Source organism: Ceratotherium simum, chromosome 20, assembly GCF_057802395.1.
Source record: "Ceratotherium simum simum isolate JZ-2026a chromosome 20, ASM5780239v1, whole genome shotgun sequence".
In the NCBI taxonomy this organism is placed as follows: domain Eukaryota; kingdom Metazoa; phylum Chordata; class Mammalia; order Perissodactyla; family Rhinocerotidae; genus Ceratotherium; species Ceratotherium simum.
Window position 1 is genome coordinate 19,858,820 of NC_141919.1, and position 15,853 is coordinate 19,874,672.

General features: G+C 37.7%; 1 protein-coding gene across 14 annotated transcripts in view; it reads left to right on the top strand.

The window, feature by feature from the left end:
- Positions 1 to 15,853, top strand: part of TRPM3 (transient receptor potential cation channel subfamily M member 3) — an 806,860-nt gene that overhangs the window by 606,731 nt on the left and 184,276 nt on the right. For all 14 annotated transcript variants that reach the window (XM_087444495.1, XM_087444496.1, XM_087444499.1 and 11 more), the window contains one exon: positions 9,526 to 9,700. In XM_087444495.1, the coding sequence (XP_087300621.1) occupies positions 9,526 to 9,700 (175 nt within the window). The remainder of the gene's footprint in view (positions 1 to 9,525; positions 9,701 to 15,853) is intronic.

Below are 15,853 nucleotides of genomic sequence, written 5' to 3' on the forward strand. Positions count from 1 at the left end.
AGGGTACATTAACACACACACTACCATTTACCCATTACCAGCAACATTTCCCTCTCCCACCATTTACCTTTCCTCCCCAGCTCTGCCCCGCACCATGAGCTAGGTAGGTCTTGCCATGATTTTTCAATCCACAATCCTCCTGGCTGCTCTGTTGCTTACTAATTCTGCCAAGAAGCCAAAGAAACTTGTATGGGCTGTGGACCTAGATCCTGGCACATTTGTAGGGGAGTGTTGGCAAAGTATTATAAAGTAAAATGAGTTAGAACTACTCTGATTACCTTACATTTGAGAAGGTAAAGAATGCCTTTTGATGTGGATTTTGAACAGAGCAGAAACTAAGAAAACTATAGCTTTGTTTGGGTGAGATTTCTTGTAGACTTAGATCAATTACATTAAAACATTCAGCCTGCAAACAATGGCCCCAAAGAAAATAATGCTGGCTCTGGCTCTTTCCTTTTATGAAAGTAATACTTGCCTTATAGCCCAAGGGATTGGCTGTTCCCTTTCTATTGAAACAATTCATGTGGAATGTTGCTTGGATGTCCTGGTAGTACATGGACATTAATAGCAGAATATTTCAATCAGAGTTCTCTGACCATAGGGAATAACTCTTTCCCGTTGATTAAGTCAAAAGCAAGTTAGTTTAATAGCATATAATATACTTGGAGTCGGTTTATGAGTTTTGTTATTTGGCCTTTACATCTTTGTCCAACCCACAGAACTCAAAAGACTTAACAAGCTGACTGAAGCACTGAGGAGAAGCCCCTGGTAGAAGGCCTTTAGGGAGTGACACAAAAGACCACCCACCCAAAAGCTGAAAGTTTTAGCCTTTTGGATACAAGATAAAGGCATTTGGCTTCCTAAGCATATTATTGGTCTTCATGAGAGAGTATTCAAACTTTGGAAAAGCATGTTTCAAATTACTTATTTGTTAGAGCATCATTTTGGCTTAAACATATAAAATGCATTTATTTTTCTTTCATCTTTATGAATCATTTATACATTAAACCTTTTATAAGCTTAATAAATATAAATAAGAATCTTTATATTTGTGTTTGTTTGACCATATAGTTCTTATATAGGCTCTTATATGTGTTCTTAGAGTGCAAGACTCTTCTAAGTGCTTTATAAATAACTCATTTATTAGTCAAAACAACCCTATGAATCATGTGTCAACTCCATGTGTTAGATACTGTGTAGAATACCAAAATATATTTTGGTATTTATATCAGAATGTATTTCTGCCCTCCTAGGATGTGCATGGTTCCAGCTAATATGTTATTAACGCTGTGAAGTCTAGCCAGACTGAAAGTCTATAGCAGCGGGGAGGTGAAATAGACTAGAATGACCCATGCTGAGAGGGAAGTGGGAATCGACAGGAAGCCAGCAGACAAATGAAGGTAGAGGCAGTTATGGAACTGAGAATCAGAGTCTGAGAACAAGGACAGGACAGATTCAGCCCAGTTCCAGAAAGGCAGCCCAAGATCTAAGGAAAAGCCTCATCTGAGAGAGTGAGACAGGTCAAGGCTTCCAGAGTGTAGGGTAGAGATGGGAGTAGTGTTGCGTGAAGAAGGGCTTCCAGGAAAGCCCACTGAAATCAAGGCAAAACCGCAGTCATGGGGCCCAGATTGCCAGGGAGGGAGCAGGCAAATGTCCCAGCCTACCTGGCATGTAGAAGATGGTGCTGCTCTCCAGAAATGAAGGATATTCAGAGAGGAGTGATTGCTCTCTCTGCCCTTAGGCTTAGAGCTCTCGGAAGACCAGATCTAAACCCCTTCCGTTGTTAGGGTGAAGTTCCTTTATATACCACACAGGTGACTCCTCTCTTTGAGTGACAGAAGCAGAGCAGCTTACCATGACTGGTAACGAGGCTCCCCATGTGAGCATCAATTATGCTCCAAAATGAAGGCCCACCTGACACCTGTATAGAAATTGTAGGCTTACGCCCAATTTCGACCTGAATATTGCCTCTTAAAGCTGTACCGCACACACACAAAAAATCTCGGCCACCCAAAATTCCTCTTATGCAAATGTCCCTCAACTAGTCTCTCCCTGCCAGTGTCTTCATGCTGAGAAGAGAGCACAGGAGAACTTCCAGGATAGTTAAGGACACGTGAAGACTTCCTTAGAGCGAGCAGAAGTGAGGGGGAGGGGAATGTTGGGTAGCAATGAAGAGAAACTCACTCAAAATAGATAAAGGCGTATTTTTGATAAGGAGACAGAAACGTGTCTATAGGAAGGTTGGCAAACTATGGCCCACCCTGTTTTCATATGGCTCATGGGCTAAGAATGTTTTTTTCATTTTTAAATGTTTGAAAAATACAAGAATATTTTGTAACATGTGAAAACTATATGAAATTCAAATTTCAGCATCCATATAAAAATTCTATTTTTCTCATCAGTAGTTGTATTCAATTGTATTTTGAAATTCACCCATAAAAATTCTGTATAAATTTCTCTCGTTATATAAGTACCTGCACAATGATCTCTATTTTGCCCATTGTCCTACAAAGCCTAAAATATTTACTATCTAGCACTTGACAGAGAAAAGTTTGTCTACCTCTGGTCTAAAGGGAACTCTGTGCAGGAACTACAGCCAAGTGACTATAACTGGGACTGAAGAGTCTCCAGTAACCCAGGCAATCTCTCTCTCTCTCTCTCTCACACACGCACACATACCTTCCCTCCTTCTCACTCAGGCCACATGATCTCTCCTCCGTGGGTCCCTCTGCTCCCTTCTTTTCTTCCTGTGTACAGTCTTCTTTGCTTGTTCATTCACCCTCCCACGGGCCCATCAGAGCCACCGCTAATAGAGGCTTCACTCCCCACCCAGCCCACCTCCCAGTTACTCACCTCAGGCTCAGAGTCTCCACTCCAATTCCAGGAAGGCAAATCTGGCCCACTGCTGGTCCGGAATCCACCTCTAGTCCAACTATCTTTGAAAGAAGCCAAGCAAGGCAGCCCTTCTGTGCTGTGGACAGTCCAGTTCTTTGATAGGGGAATGTGGATAGGGAGGACATGATGGGTGTTTCCAGGACACATGCCACAGTGACCTCTTTGGCTGGCTTACAAGATTTCCCACTCAATCCATTCATCCACTCCCCCATTTCTGTCCTTTGCCCTCTTATTGCCAGACAGAAAAGCAAAGCAAGACAATGCCCAAAATGAAAGCTAGCCGGTGGGGGCTAGTACAGGATTCCTATGAAAATACCTGCAGCATTGATAATGCACAGACTAGATTAGTGCAACAGTATTGAAAACAAACAGGAAAAAAAAAGCGAATTGCCTTATTCATTTGATGGATTCTGCATTCTCAGTCCCCTGGATAAGAAATGCTATGCACCAAGAGGTTTCAATCTTTTTCACTCTCTGAGAGAGGCATTCCCATTAATCCAAGCTCTATATTTTCAGTGTTGACAACTACCTATCTCCAGCCAAATTTGCTGAGATTTTAAATGCCAAGATAAAATAAACATGTGTGTTTACTCTGAAATATTAGCATTAGCTTTGAATATGGAAAGATTATATAGGGAGGGGCCCATTAAGTTAAATATCAATAAGGGAGTTGCCATAAGGATTGGTGATGACAGGAAAAGACAATTAAGAAATTCACATTATTTTTACCACTGTTTAGTCCTAAACTAAGCTGGAAATTTAGCCTTAGGAAGTCTCAACCTCAGGGAAAGACCCCGGCCATCTTTCAAGGAATTTCTTCCCCTCTAGAGAACCGTAAGAATCCTAGAAGTGAAGCATTTTGTTGCATGTGGTTTTATTTTGACTGTTTAATACTTTTTGTAGTAGCTTATATTTCCAAATGCTCTCCTAAGCATCAATTAGGTGCAGAATTATAGTGGCAAAAAAAGTGTAGTAATACCTTTTTCCCAGGTATTACACAGTATCACAGTAATACACACAGGATTGGTTTGCACTGGGTTTGGCATTCACCAATTGGGTACATTACCAGGATTCACTAAAACATATTTGGGTTTATCACCCATTTCCAAGTAAGTTCAGACACATTCCAGTTATAGTTCTATTGTCTTGAATAGATAGTATATCCTACCTCTGAAACATGAAGGTAATATTCAAAACATCTATTTCCATAGTGGACTGAAGAGCTATTCTTTAGATAAAATGAGATGACTTTTCTTCTTATGTCATCCCTAGATATTTTCTTGGGCTCACTCTGTTCCTTAGTAACTCAAAGATTTCCAATCATGTTTCCTTTTGCAATATATAGCATATTAAAATATTGTCTTTCTGTAAAATAATATCTTACTGTTGTACCTGAATATTCATGTGCTGGGAATCTTCCTAATTGTAAGAAGCACCTTAAACTTAATAAACAAGAATAGTTTTGAGTTTTATCAGTTAAACACAACTGATTACCAGGTTTATGTAATTTTCATAAATCCATCCCACAATTTCCAGACCACAGAAGAGATGCACTAAATAGTTAAGGGCATCAAGAATGTAATTCTGAAACTATTTGTGAAAAGCTGTGGTATTATGCAAACTTCAGCCATTATTTCTCCAGTAGGCAGCAAATGGTGGCCATTAAAATGAGGCAAATAGCTTGACTGCTTCTCTTCCCATCAGTACAGTAATTGCTAATGTCCCCCAAGTCTGTGTAAGGTTCTGTTTAAAAAATGTAAGATCTTAGGGAGTTACTGAGTTTTTATGGCCCCATTATATTGTCCAAATACAGGAGGTGGTGACCAGTGTTCCACTGGTAGAGTCAAATTGGATTAAGGTGACATGTTCAATGCTTTATAATTTTACGCAAATTTTAATTATGCAAATTTAAAATTATGCCACATAAAATATATTGATAAAGTCTCAGTATATGCATAATTTAAAAGCATATGAATTCTCTACACAAACTTCTAAATCATCATGAACCACAAAATCCCAGAGCTGGCAAGGCTAGTGAATTAACTGTGTTCATGTTATTGCTACATGGCTTTAGCTAATAAACAGAAATGTCCACCCACCAATGACAGACTCAGTCTCGAATTGATCAAGATCTTCAGGAAGTCATCTCTCACATAAAGTTTGAACCCTCCTTTTTAAATGGCCTCTACTGTAATAATCACATGATCTGTGACCTTGGTCACTAAGACTTAGCTAAAGATCAATCTTCTATGCTCCATCTCCATGTAAATATGAACCATTTTCCAACAGCAAATAAATTATTCCTTAGATCCATAGGCATTTTAGATCATATATGATGAGGTTGACATAACACCAAAATGTTAATTTAGTTTGACTAAAATTCTCAGTTATCCAGGCATTTCATTACAACACACCAAATGTTGTCACTGAACCGATCATAGACTATGGTCTTGTGTCAGCAGAAAAAGAGAGAGAAAAAAAAAGCCTTTTTGAATTTTAAGACATTTCTTCTATTCCTGCCACCTCCCTTCCTCACAACACCCAATGGAGTCTTTGTTTAAGCCAATTTTGACACTTTTTGCCTTATTGGCAGCCCACGCTGAAGTGTATAGCAGCCAAAACAAAATGTGACAAAAGTCCAAGAGGTTATCTTTTGCAAGGAACAATTAATAGGGGTTCAGTTTGTAATTTGTAAGGCTTAGGTCAACCTGGAATCCTGTAGAAGGTAGCAGCTAAATCCATTACTCAAGCTCCCATTTTTGCCAGCTATAATGCTTCCAGGTCCAAAATTGCAAAAGCTAGAGAGTGTGGCAAGCATCCTGCCTCTTCCTGCTTAAGCAACTCTACACTGCTCTAAAATTAAATTCTAATGGAAATCTCTGAGAACCACTGCAAGTCTTTGACTAGAAAATGAAAAATTATTTGAGTTAACTAAGGAATTAACCCACTTTTTCCTAAAACCAGAAGAACAAGTATTCACAAAAATGGTCCCTGAAGAATCTAGATAAAATGAAAAACTTTCCCTGAATAATAGAGATTATATTTTTTAAAGCTGTAAATCTAAACAACTGTTTTTTGTGAATGGTCAGTAGGTTTAGCTGAGCAAAGAATAAATTTGTGAGGATCTTCAAAGGAATTTATATTAATTTTTTATGGGCATAGAGAAAATGGTAGTGGGCCTGTGCATCCAGCTGGATCTGCACTGGATTCCCAAAATGTTTTCTTTATGTCACTAATAAAAAATATACCATACTTGATATTTTAAAAAGCTTTTTCTTTACTAATGAAGTCATATACTACAAATTCTAATTTGTAAATTTGTGAATTTCTCCAGAGATTTTAATATCCTATGTCCAGAATATAATTTAGCAAAGAAAGGTTGAACAGAAGAAATAAAGAAAAACAAGGAAGAGAGAGAGGGGAACGAAGGGAGGGAGGAGAGAGATCCTATAGACAGTGCTTCACGCTTCAATCAATATAACTGGGCAGTAATAATGTGATACAGTTTCCCTGGGCATAGAGTTTTGCTTGAAAACCCATTCTGGAACTTGTCTCAGAGGCCTCCGTGAGCTTCGTGAAGGAACACAAACTGACGCTCTTTGCAGATACATCAGTGTGCTTAATTTAGGGTGGGGTTTTGTAGGGGTCCATTTGCAAGCTTTTCATGAATAGGCTTCAAGGAGCCATGAACCCCTTGAAATTGCATAAAAACATTTTTGTGACTGTCCATTTATTTTTCAGGAGAAAGGGTCACTAGCTTTCATCAGATTCGCAAAAGTATTCAAAGATCCTTGTCTCCAAAAAATAGTCTAAGAACTATTGCTTTAGGTCATTACTAATTATTTGGTAGGATTTTCTTTTCTCAGAAACAAAGGCACCAGTGTGTGTGTGTGTGTGTGTGTGTGTGTGTGTGTACTGACAAAAAGGCTTAATGTTACTATATATTAGCAAGTTTAATTTTTACGAAGCATGATATTTTTAGGCATAGACTGATTCTCTACTACCCATAATTAAGAAATTCAAAAATGCTTTTGTTTTAGGCTATAAGGTCTTTTATTGTCTGTGGAACAAATTTCCATGTATTATCACTGAAGGAAATGGGAGGGAATTTGGAGGCATAGATATATCAGATATATTCAGCATTTATGAAAAAGTAGATGACATTTTGATACTTTGCTCTATCCTATTTTTAGCACTATATATATAATAGTATATATATATAACCATATATATAATATGGTTGTTTTCATCATTTTTATTGATAACAGCTCTATTCCAATCATAGGAATTCTGATCATCTAAAATGCTTCTGTATTTCTAGAGGTTATAACAACTTGATTTGTTGACAAATACATTGGTAGGAAATCAACTGACAGTTTATTGCTCTCAAATCATTGTATGAAAATTGATCCTTTGCACCTATGTATCTTCTCAAAGAAAAGAGAGGTTTCCAGCCATCTTGCCTATTGTCTGGTAGACTGTACATCACTGGAACATTCTAGAAGGCCCATTCTAGGATTTCTCCCTCCATGAAAAACACTGAGTGGATCACAGTTGGTCTGTAAAGATCCCATTGACAGAATCAGTCCTCAAGAGTCAGAATTTGGCAAAGACCTCTCTTAGAAGATCCTAGAATGAGTCTAAATACATTTGGTATAAAACAGCAGGCATAGAGTATTGTTCCTTGATATGAAGCAATATGAGAGCATGTGCTAAAGCAAAACAAAGGGAAAAATTAAATAGCATAGTACTTTGGGAAATACCTCATAAAATAACTTTAAACATTGGAAAAGAGACTCTTTCCCAAGGGATATTAAAATACAAATCCATATAAGGGCGAGTATTTTTTATGTCAGCAAATTCTCCCCCAAAGAAATGTCCTATATTACCATTTCAAGTTAGCCCTTAATCTTCAAAGTCCCTTTCAACAAGAACTTACTTAATCCTCATAATCAGCAGCAATGGAGAAAGTGTCTTCTTCACAGACACCCAAACAGAGCTTTAAAGCAGGTGACCTTTTGTCTGAGTCATTAAGGGCTTCTGGGTCAAAGGAGAGGAGCACGACCTTTCACTTCCCTCTCCTTGGATTTGAAGGAATAATTCTCAAAACTACCCCATGCTCAGAAAACCCTGATGGGACTATGGGTCATCTCTCTCTCCCAATTCCCTCTGGAGAACAAAAAAAAATCCTGGCATGTTGCCTTGATCAACAATTGTCATTTTCTTACAATTTTAAAGTGTAGATTTAAAACAGCACCCATTTTTGTGTCACTGGCATTTTGGACCATTCTGTTAAGATGAAAATCAAGCCATGAAATACATTGACTTAGAAGAGATAAGGCCCCAGGAGACTGATCACTTAGACTTTACAAGTAAAACAGGTCACACAAGTCAAATAAAATCTCTTATTAATAGAGCAAGAAACCAAACCCCAAACTATTATTTCTCACAGGCAGTTTCTTGATATAAGATAAAACCACAGCAGAAGGGGGAAGAGGGAGAACCGAGATGACTAAGGGCTTTTCTTTAGTTCATATTTACAGAAGTGGCACAGAATCTTGATGATTTCTTTTTTAAGATAACTGCTTTGTGTACCCTACAAAACCATCTCATTTGTGTGGCACTGCTCAATTCCCTAACTATTCTGAGAAGCTAGAGTGAGAAAATACAGTGTGATAACTAAATTGAGCAAAAGGAAGTTATTCAGTGAACGATGGTGATACTTGAGATGCTACCTGAAAACAAATTTAATTTCTTTCTCATCATGTCTCTCATGGACATTTGTTTATAATACTTCTCTTTAATACGTTAGATTGAACCACATATAAGTGCTGATGTTAGGGTAGTTTTTACTTGAAAACAGCAATGTCTTATGGCTCAGCATAAGTAGCTTAAATACTTTAGGAAAAGTCAATGAAAACCCTGAAGTCAACTGCATTCAACAAAAGTGTGCCTGGCCCCTTGCTCAGTAGTGAAGGCTACAATCATGGCAGATGCCTTGTCTCTTGGGTAATTTATTAGGACAGTTATGCTGTTAAGAATCAATAACCAAGCTGATCATTTATGGTCAGAAATAGATAGACCTCTAATTTAGCCAGTAGTTGATTCAACAAGTTAAAATATACTCTCAGCTGATTTTGATAGTCTTTAATAAAAAGAACCATCCAGGCTTTTTCTTAGCTCTCTGATGACTTCAGGGAGGAGGCCTTTTTTTAACTTCCCCTTTTTCATAGAGGAAACTGAACCATTGGATACATACAAGACTTGCTTAAGATCATATTTAGCTTCCAATCTTTTGGCTGCTGGCCCAGTGCTTCATCTACTAACCAAGTCCTTTCTCTTCCTCCTCACCCTTCGCCTGCTCCTAAGTGTGGTAATTGGTGCCTTCACTGACCCCAGCACGCTGGGAGCTGTGGGGAGAGGGCAAAGTCAAATAGACTCTCCGGTGGGAAAATTCTGCTAAAGGGTTTTCAGTAAATTTTCGCTCCATATTTTATCCCTTCATATGTTGTTTCCTCCCCCGTGCTCAGTAATTTTAGTTTATGCTTTTTGTTTCTCTTTTTGTTTCTTTGGTTTGCTGGCTTTGTGTTCTTTTCTCTTTTTTTCCTTTTCTTTTCCTTTTTAATGCAGGAATTGGTCAAGGTGTGCCAGTGGTGGCGCTCATTGTGGAAGGAGGACCCAACGTGATCTCCATTGTCTTGGAGTACCTTCGAGACACCCCTCCCGTGCCAGTTGTCGTCTGTGATGGGAGTGGACGGGCATCTGACATCCTGGCATTTGGGCATAAATATTCAGAAGAAGGCGGGTAGGTAATTTGCCAGGCCCCACAGGAGACCTATGAGTGCAAAGCCTGTGTTCCATACTTGGAAAAGAGGGTATCAGTTGATTAAGATGTTGGGCATGGGAGGGTGGTGGGGAAGAGCGGGGGAACATATTCTAACTGGCCTATGAAGTGGAAATTCCGTGAAAGCTACACTAGACCACACAGATGATACAGAGGATGGGGGAAGAGCGGAGTCACAGGATGGGTCTCCTTTCTCTTCTCGCCATTTCTCCTTCTCTCTTTTCCTCCTCCCACTAAGGAGAAGCAGGAATTGGGTTTTAACACATGAAGCACAGCTAATCTGGACCATATAGTGCAGGTTGGTAACTTGGGAGAAACTGGGATGTGCTGCTTCCAGGCTTGTGCTACAAACACCAGCTTCGCCAAGTTGCTGCGTGTGTATGGATGCGAAATGTTTACAAAACATTTGGCGACCTGTGCTGTCAGATCGCTCTAGATTGCCTTGGAAAATGGAATCTTTGTAATGGTAACCACTCTGGTCCTGTGTAAACACCTCTCGATCCCCTCCTGCACTTTCCTTCATCTATCAGCCCCCTAATGCTGCTTTCAACAGTCCGAAGCCGCCAACCCCAGGGAGGACTTCCTTTCACAGCTGTCCCCTCCAATCTGAGGGCCCACTCAGTGAATCATGAAATCCAGGTACTCTTGCAGATTATTAGATCAAAGTCATTCATCCCAAGGTGTGAATGAGTTTAAGGAGGAAAACTCAAGGGAGCCATTGAAGTGTTAAATAAGGAACTTCCTAACCTAATCAATTCTTCTAACACATGAAACTAGTGGGAGAAAGGAGGCACCAAGGAAATGGGGGTCTGTTATTCATCATCCCTGTTACAAATATACAGTAAGTGTCTACTGGGTGCCATGCACTATGCCAAATACCAAGATGTGAAAAAGAATAATATACTATTCCCACCCTCAAGGAGCTCATAGTAAGTCTAGGAAGTAGCTAAGCTTATAATTATAATAATAAAAGTGACAGGTGAGCTGGCCTGCTTCAGGATACTCCCTCCTCCACCTCTCACTCACCCAGCCTGACCTAAAATAAAGAGACTCCGCATGACAGCTCAAGCCACCACTTCTCTCCCATTCCTTTCCTTGTCTTTGCCAGCAGCCCAGCACTCCAGGTGAGCCATTAACACAGCACCTCTTCCCTGCTAAGGACCTGAACCTAAATATATGAAAGGAGGAATAATGAGAGGCACAGGGCCTCCAGCTTAACATCGCAAACACTGACAGTGATTTTAGGCCCAATTAAAGATTTTGATATTAAAAAAAAAGCTAATTGAGCTATTTTGTAATTTTGTAATTTTGAAGTCGGACTTCGCTTACTGGAAAACTTAATTAAATTACTTTTATCTTCTTCTTTGATACTAAATATTGGTCCATTTTATAGCTGATGAACTAAAAAGAGAACATTTGTCCAAATGCCTCCATGTCTGTTACCAACCAGAGTTCGAGATCCTCAACTGTGCTTTATTTTTATTAAAAATTTAGCCATAGTTCTCACTGATTTAAATATAGCAATTTGTTCTTTGTTCAGAAATAAGTTAAAGAATGTATACAGTTTTTAGCTTTGGCTTCTTTTTTGCTTCCTAGTGTTCACAATTATTTTACTGTATTCCTATAAAGTTGATACAAGTTTGCATTCAGAATGCATGTTTCCTTTTGAGAAAACTAATGAAAAAGTAAGCTGTTCACCTCAGCATTTCAGGTTTCCTAGGTCTATATACAGTGAAAGTCTGGACCTAGTGCTTATTTTTTGTCATTATCTTGGGTTGTGTCCTTGAAAATGTTAAAATCTTTGATGAGTTGCCCTTCCCAATTCTGTTTTAATATAGGAGAAATGTTATTCATTTTAGAGCTGGATGAAACTCTATATTATTTAACCCAGGAGACAGGTACACGGACAAATTAAGTGCTTTCCCAAGGCCACACACCCCATAATCCCAGGCCAAGATTCTTTCTGGTGTATTATAAAAATTCACTGAAATGTGTTTTGTGGTATGTGCCTTAGTGTCTCTCATATAGTAATTCAATGATACTGTCTTTTAAATATATGTGTACTTAAGTTGCCTTCAGCTTTCTCTTTGCGTTATAACTTCTTAATTTTTTTTATTATTCTGTGAATTCCAAAAAGATAAAATCAATGCATTCCTGTTTGTAAACCAATGTCCAAGCTGATCAACCCTACATCATGTGGATGCTTTTCCTTTCCCCACCCAGACCATTATGCCCCAACCCCAAGATTGAGAGTCAGAAATACTGTGCCCTTTTAACTTTAATTGGCAGTTTTAGTTTTAAACGTAAAGTTTAGTTTTAGTTCTAATTATTTTAAGATCAAAATATGTAAAAGCACAATCTATATGGGATCTATGCAAACATATGAACCATGGCTGATTATCAAACAATATGAAGTCATGCATGTAACTCATGTGCAGATGAAGAATTAAGATATAATTTCATATCTTGAGAATTATTAAAATTAAAACTTTAAAATTTTTCAGAAACATTGAGAAATGGGTATTAAGGAAATAGAAGGCTAAAAAGAAGCATTATGTTTGCTAATCCAAACATATATATATATAACGTCATGATAAAAGTATGCTTTTGCTTCAGGAAAGCAATTATAAGTTTATCACGATAAAATGAATTCAGAATGTTTCTGTGGGCCATTTGAATAACTGCCAGAATTAATCATGTTTATTTAGCTTGATAAGAAATTGTCTAGCCACACGTGTGCAGCCAATTTAAAAAATCATTTCCAAAAAACATTATTTTGCAATAGTGTGCTTTCTTTATGTTAACAAAAGAATTTGCCCAGCTACACTTCATTCACCAAGAGGGATTTCTTCCTCAATTTCCAACAAAGTCCAACAGAGTTGGGACATGTTTTACTACAAATAAATATAAATGTCCAGCTATCTGTTCATATAAACGGATCTATATAAATGTGTGTGATTGTACATATAAAATTGGATATACGAAATATTACATACCCTGTATATGAAATCTGAATTGGGATTTGAAATCATTGATTTTTACTTTTCAGTTACTTTGGTAATTTAAATATGATTTTTAAAATTTTAATTTTATTTACAGATTGCTAAATAATATAGGCCCAAGGACCGTAAATATATATATTCAGCTATAAAGCTTTTCATTTTATAAACTTAAAGGAGTGAATGAAATTTACACACCTTGTATTTTAACTTTTCTGAACTTGATATTTTGCCTTTAAATTCCCTGTTATTAACCACCTTCCAAGAATGTGAATTGGAAAGAGAATCACTTTGGAAGCAAATTAAAATTGGCAAAACTAATTAAGTTTTGTAGATGAGATTATTTGAAGTGAAAAAAGAGAGACTGTATCCCAATGTAAATGGGTTTGGATAAAGTCGGAGACAATTGCAATTAAATTCTTTCTTGTGGGTGTGTGTGTGAGGAGATTAGCCCTGTGCTAACATCTGCCAATCCTCCTCTTTTTTTGCTGAGGAAGACTGGCCCTGGGCTAACATCCGTGCCTATCTTCCTCCACTTTATATGGGACGGCGCCACAGCATGGCTTGCCAAGCAGTGCATCAGTGAGCGCCTAGGATCCAAACCGGCGAACCCTGGGCCGCCGAAGTGGAGGGTGCTCACTTAACTGGTTGCTCCACCGGGCTGGCCCCAGCAATTAAATTCTTATTTTTATCTTTTCTCCCCATCTCTGCTGTACGGCATATACTACCTGAAAGAAATTTTCAAAATATGTTTTTTCTTTATTGTCGTACTAGACTTTCTATTTCCCATCTGTCATAGTTTAGAATGAATCACAAGTCACTTTCCCAAACTAATTTCCTTGCTTTAGAAATATCAAATTTTATTTCTGAATCATGAATAACTAAACACTACAAACATAAATAGATTAATGCTACCCAAGTAGCATTTGATTCAATTACCTCAGTTTTTAAATACCAGGATTCCGCTTTTTGCTGTGTTGACTAAGCAAGATGACCTGGATTACCCATAGTCAGGAACACCTTTCAGGCTGCGGTGCCTGAAGTTAACGTCAGAGATTACTTTGGTTGATAATTGTCAACCTAAATCTCAGATTGCAGAGAAATGTGGCCTAGCCCCTCATTTATCAATCTGTGAGCAAGGACTTCACAGATGAAAAATGTCAGTGTGAAAAAAGCATCTGAATGAATATGTGTTCTGAGATGAGGCCCCTCATCCATCCAAATTTTATTACTGATGCTTATATTTATTTTGGTGTCTTTTTCCCAAAAATAATCACCTGGATTTACCATTTCTAGACACCCTAGGACAGGAAGCAGCACTTGTGGTAGCAGAACTTACAGCTGTTAAGTAGTCTGTTCTTAACTTTTAGGAAGTTATCAGTGGGGCAAACACCAGTAGACTCCACATTCTTATGTGCCCGTGGGATCTGTATCAGATAATGTGAAGAAACATGAGCAATGGCTTGCTCTTGAGGAAATGGGAATAGATAATCTATTTCAAATAAAAATCTGATTTCCCTGTTTAAATGTAGCTCAGTAAGCGTCCCTACATTTTTTGATTAGCTGAGGTGAAGACGTAAATGGAACACAAAGTGGAGATGAAAAACGAAAAATATGTTGCATGGCTTCAAATTACATAACTATATCCTAGCAGAGATGTGACAGAAGTTTCTCTCCAAATACGCATCATAATGACCAAAGAAAATCATCAGAAAACTGGTCATTTTAGAAACCCAGGTGTAGTCTGTATTCCCTAGGGCATATCATTCTCTGCAGTGGTCACTGATGTTTTCTTCTGCTGCTCAAGAGATTTCCACCTGAAGCTGAAGGGTGTCACAACCCTATCATTTGTCTCTGTAAGATCTGCTGGAAGAAAGTAATTGATCTGGATGGTTTGTATTCCAGCGTGATGTAGACATAACTGGAATGTCAAGTGAGAAAGAAGGAGACAAATATCAAACATGCTGACTTTAAGTGTCCATTTTAGTTTTTGTTAATTTCGTTTTACCTTGTCTCTTTTCTAGAGTTTTCTGTAAGAAAGCATGTCAAAACTTGATTCTGTTTTGTAACTTTCTCAGAAGGGAAGTAAGGAAAGTTAGAAACATCTTATACAGGCAAAGGATACTGGTGGCCTTATTTATAAAAGCATTGTTTTTGTAAACTGTTTTCCAATTTAACATTTATTGAGTGCCTATTATGTGCATGGAATTGTTACAGGGTGATCAAGACATGGCCCTGTCAGGGACTTTATAATAGAGATTAAAACATACACATGAATACAAAAACCTCAGAGGGCATGTGTGCTATGATAAACATATAAAGTGTTATGAGAGCACAGAGGACAAAGCACTTGCGTGTGGCATTCCTCACGAGAATCTATTCAACAGAACCATTTATGTTAATTATCCCCAAAATGGCTCCTCTTCCTTTTTACCATCAAAAATTGGATCTAAACTGAGGGTCAGCATGAATGACAGAGAAAAAGCTAATATTTGACCATCTCTCATGAAACTCAACATAGAAAAAAGAATCATCTGAATAAGATTGAAAGAAGGTTGGTAAAGGGGACAAATTCCACGAGATAGTATGGTAGTGTTTTAAGTAGTGGTGTTTGTATGTGTGTATATATATTATTAAATTTAATTTATATATACTCGAATTCAATTTAATGAAATTAATTTAATTGATAGATTAATCTGATAAAATTTAATTTATTATACATAATTAAGTATATATACTAATGCCTATAATTATTTATATATTTGTGTATGTGTTTACAATTTAAGTGAAAACGTAAAGATAGGACTGATAACATGACTTTTCAAATCAATCAATTGCCAGGTATTTTTCAAATGCTTGTTTTAGGCAAAAAGTATACCTTTCTCGAGACTTATAATCTCATTTGAACTAATATGATAACAAATAATTTTCAATTAGATGTTAGTTACTGAATTCTAAGAAGGCAGAAGGAGGCATAGGTTGGAGTAGACAGACAAGGTTTCATGAAGAGAGGATTATTGTAATTTTTCCTTCTGTGGAATATAGAAAGATATAGCTGTATAGATACCTGTGCCATTGTATCCAAGTTCCACAAGGCTAGCGTAGCTCCATTTAT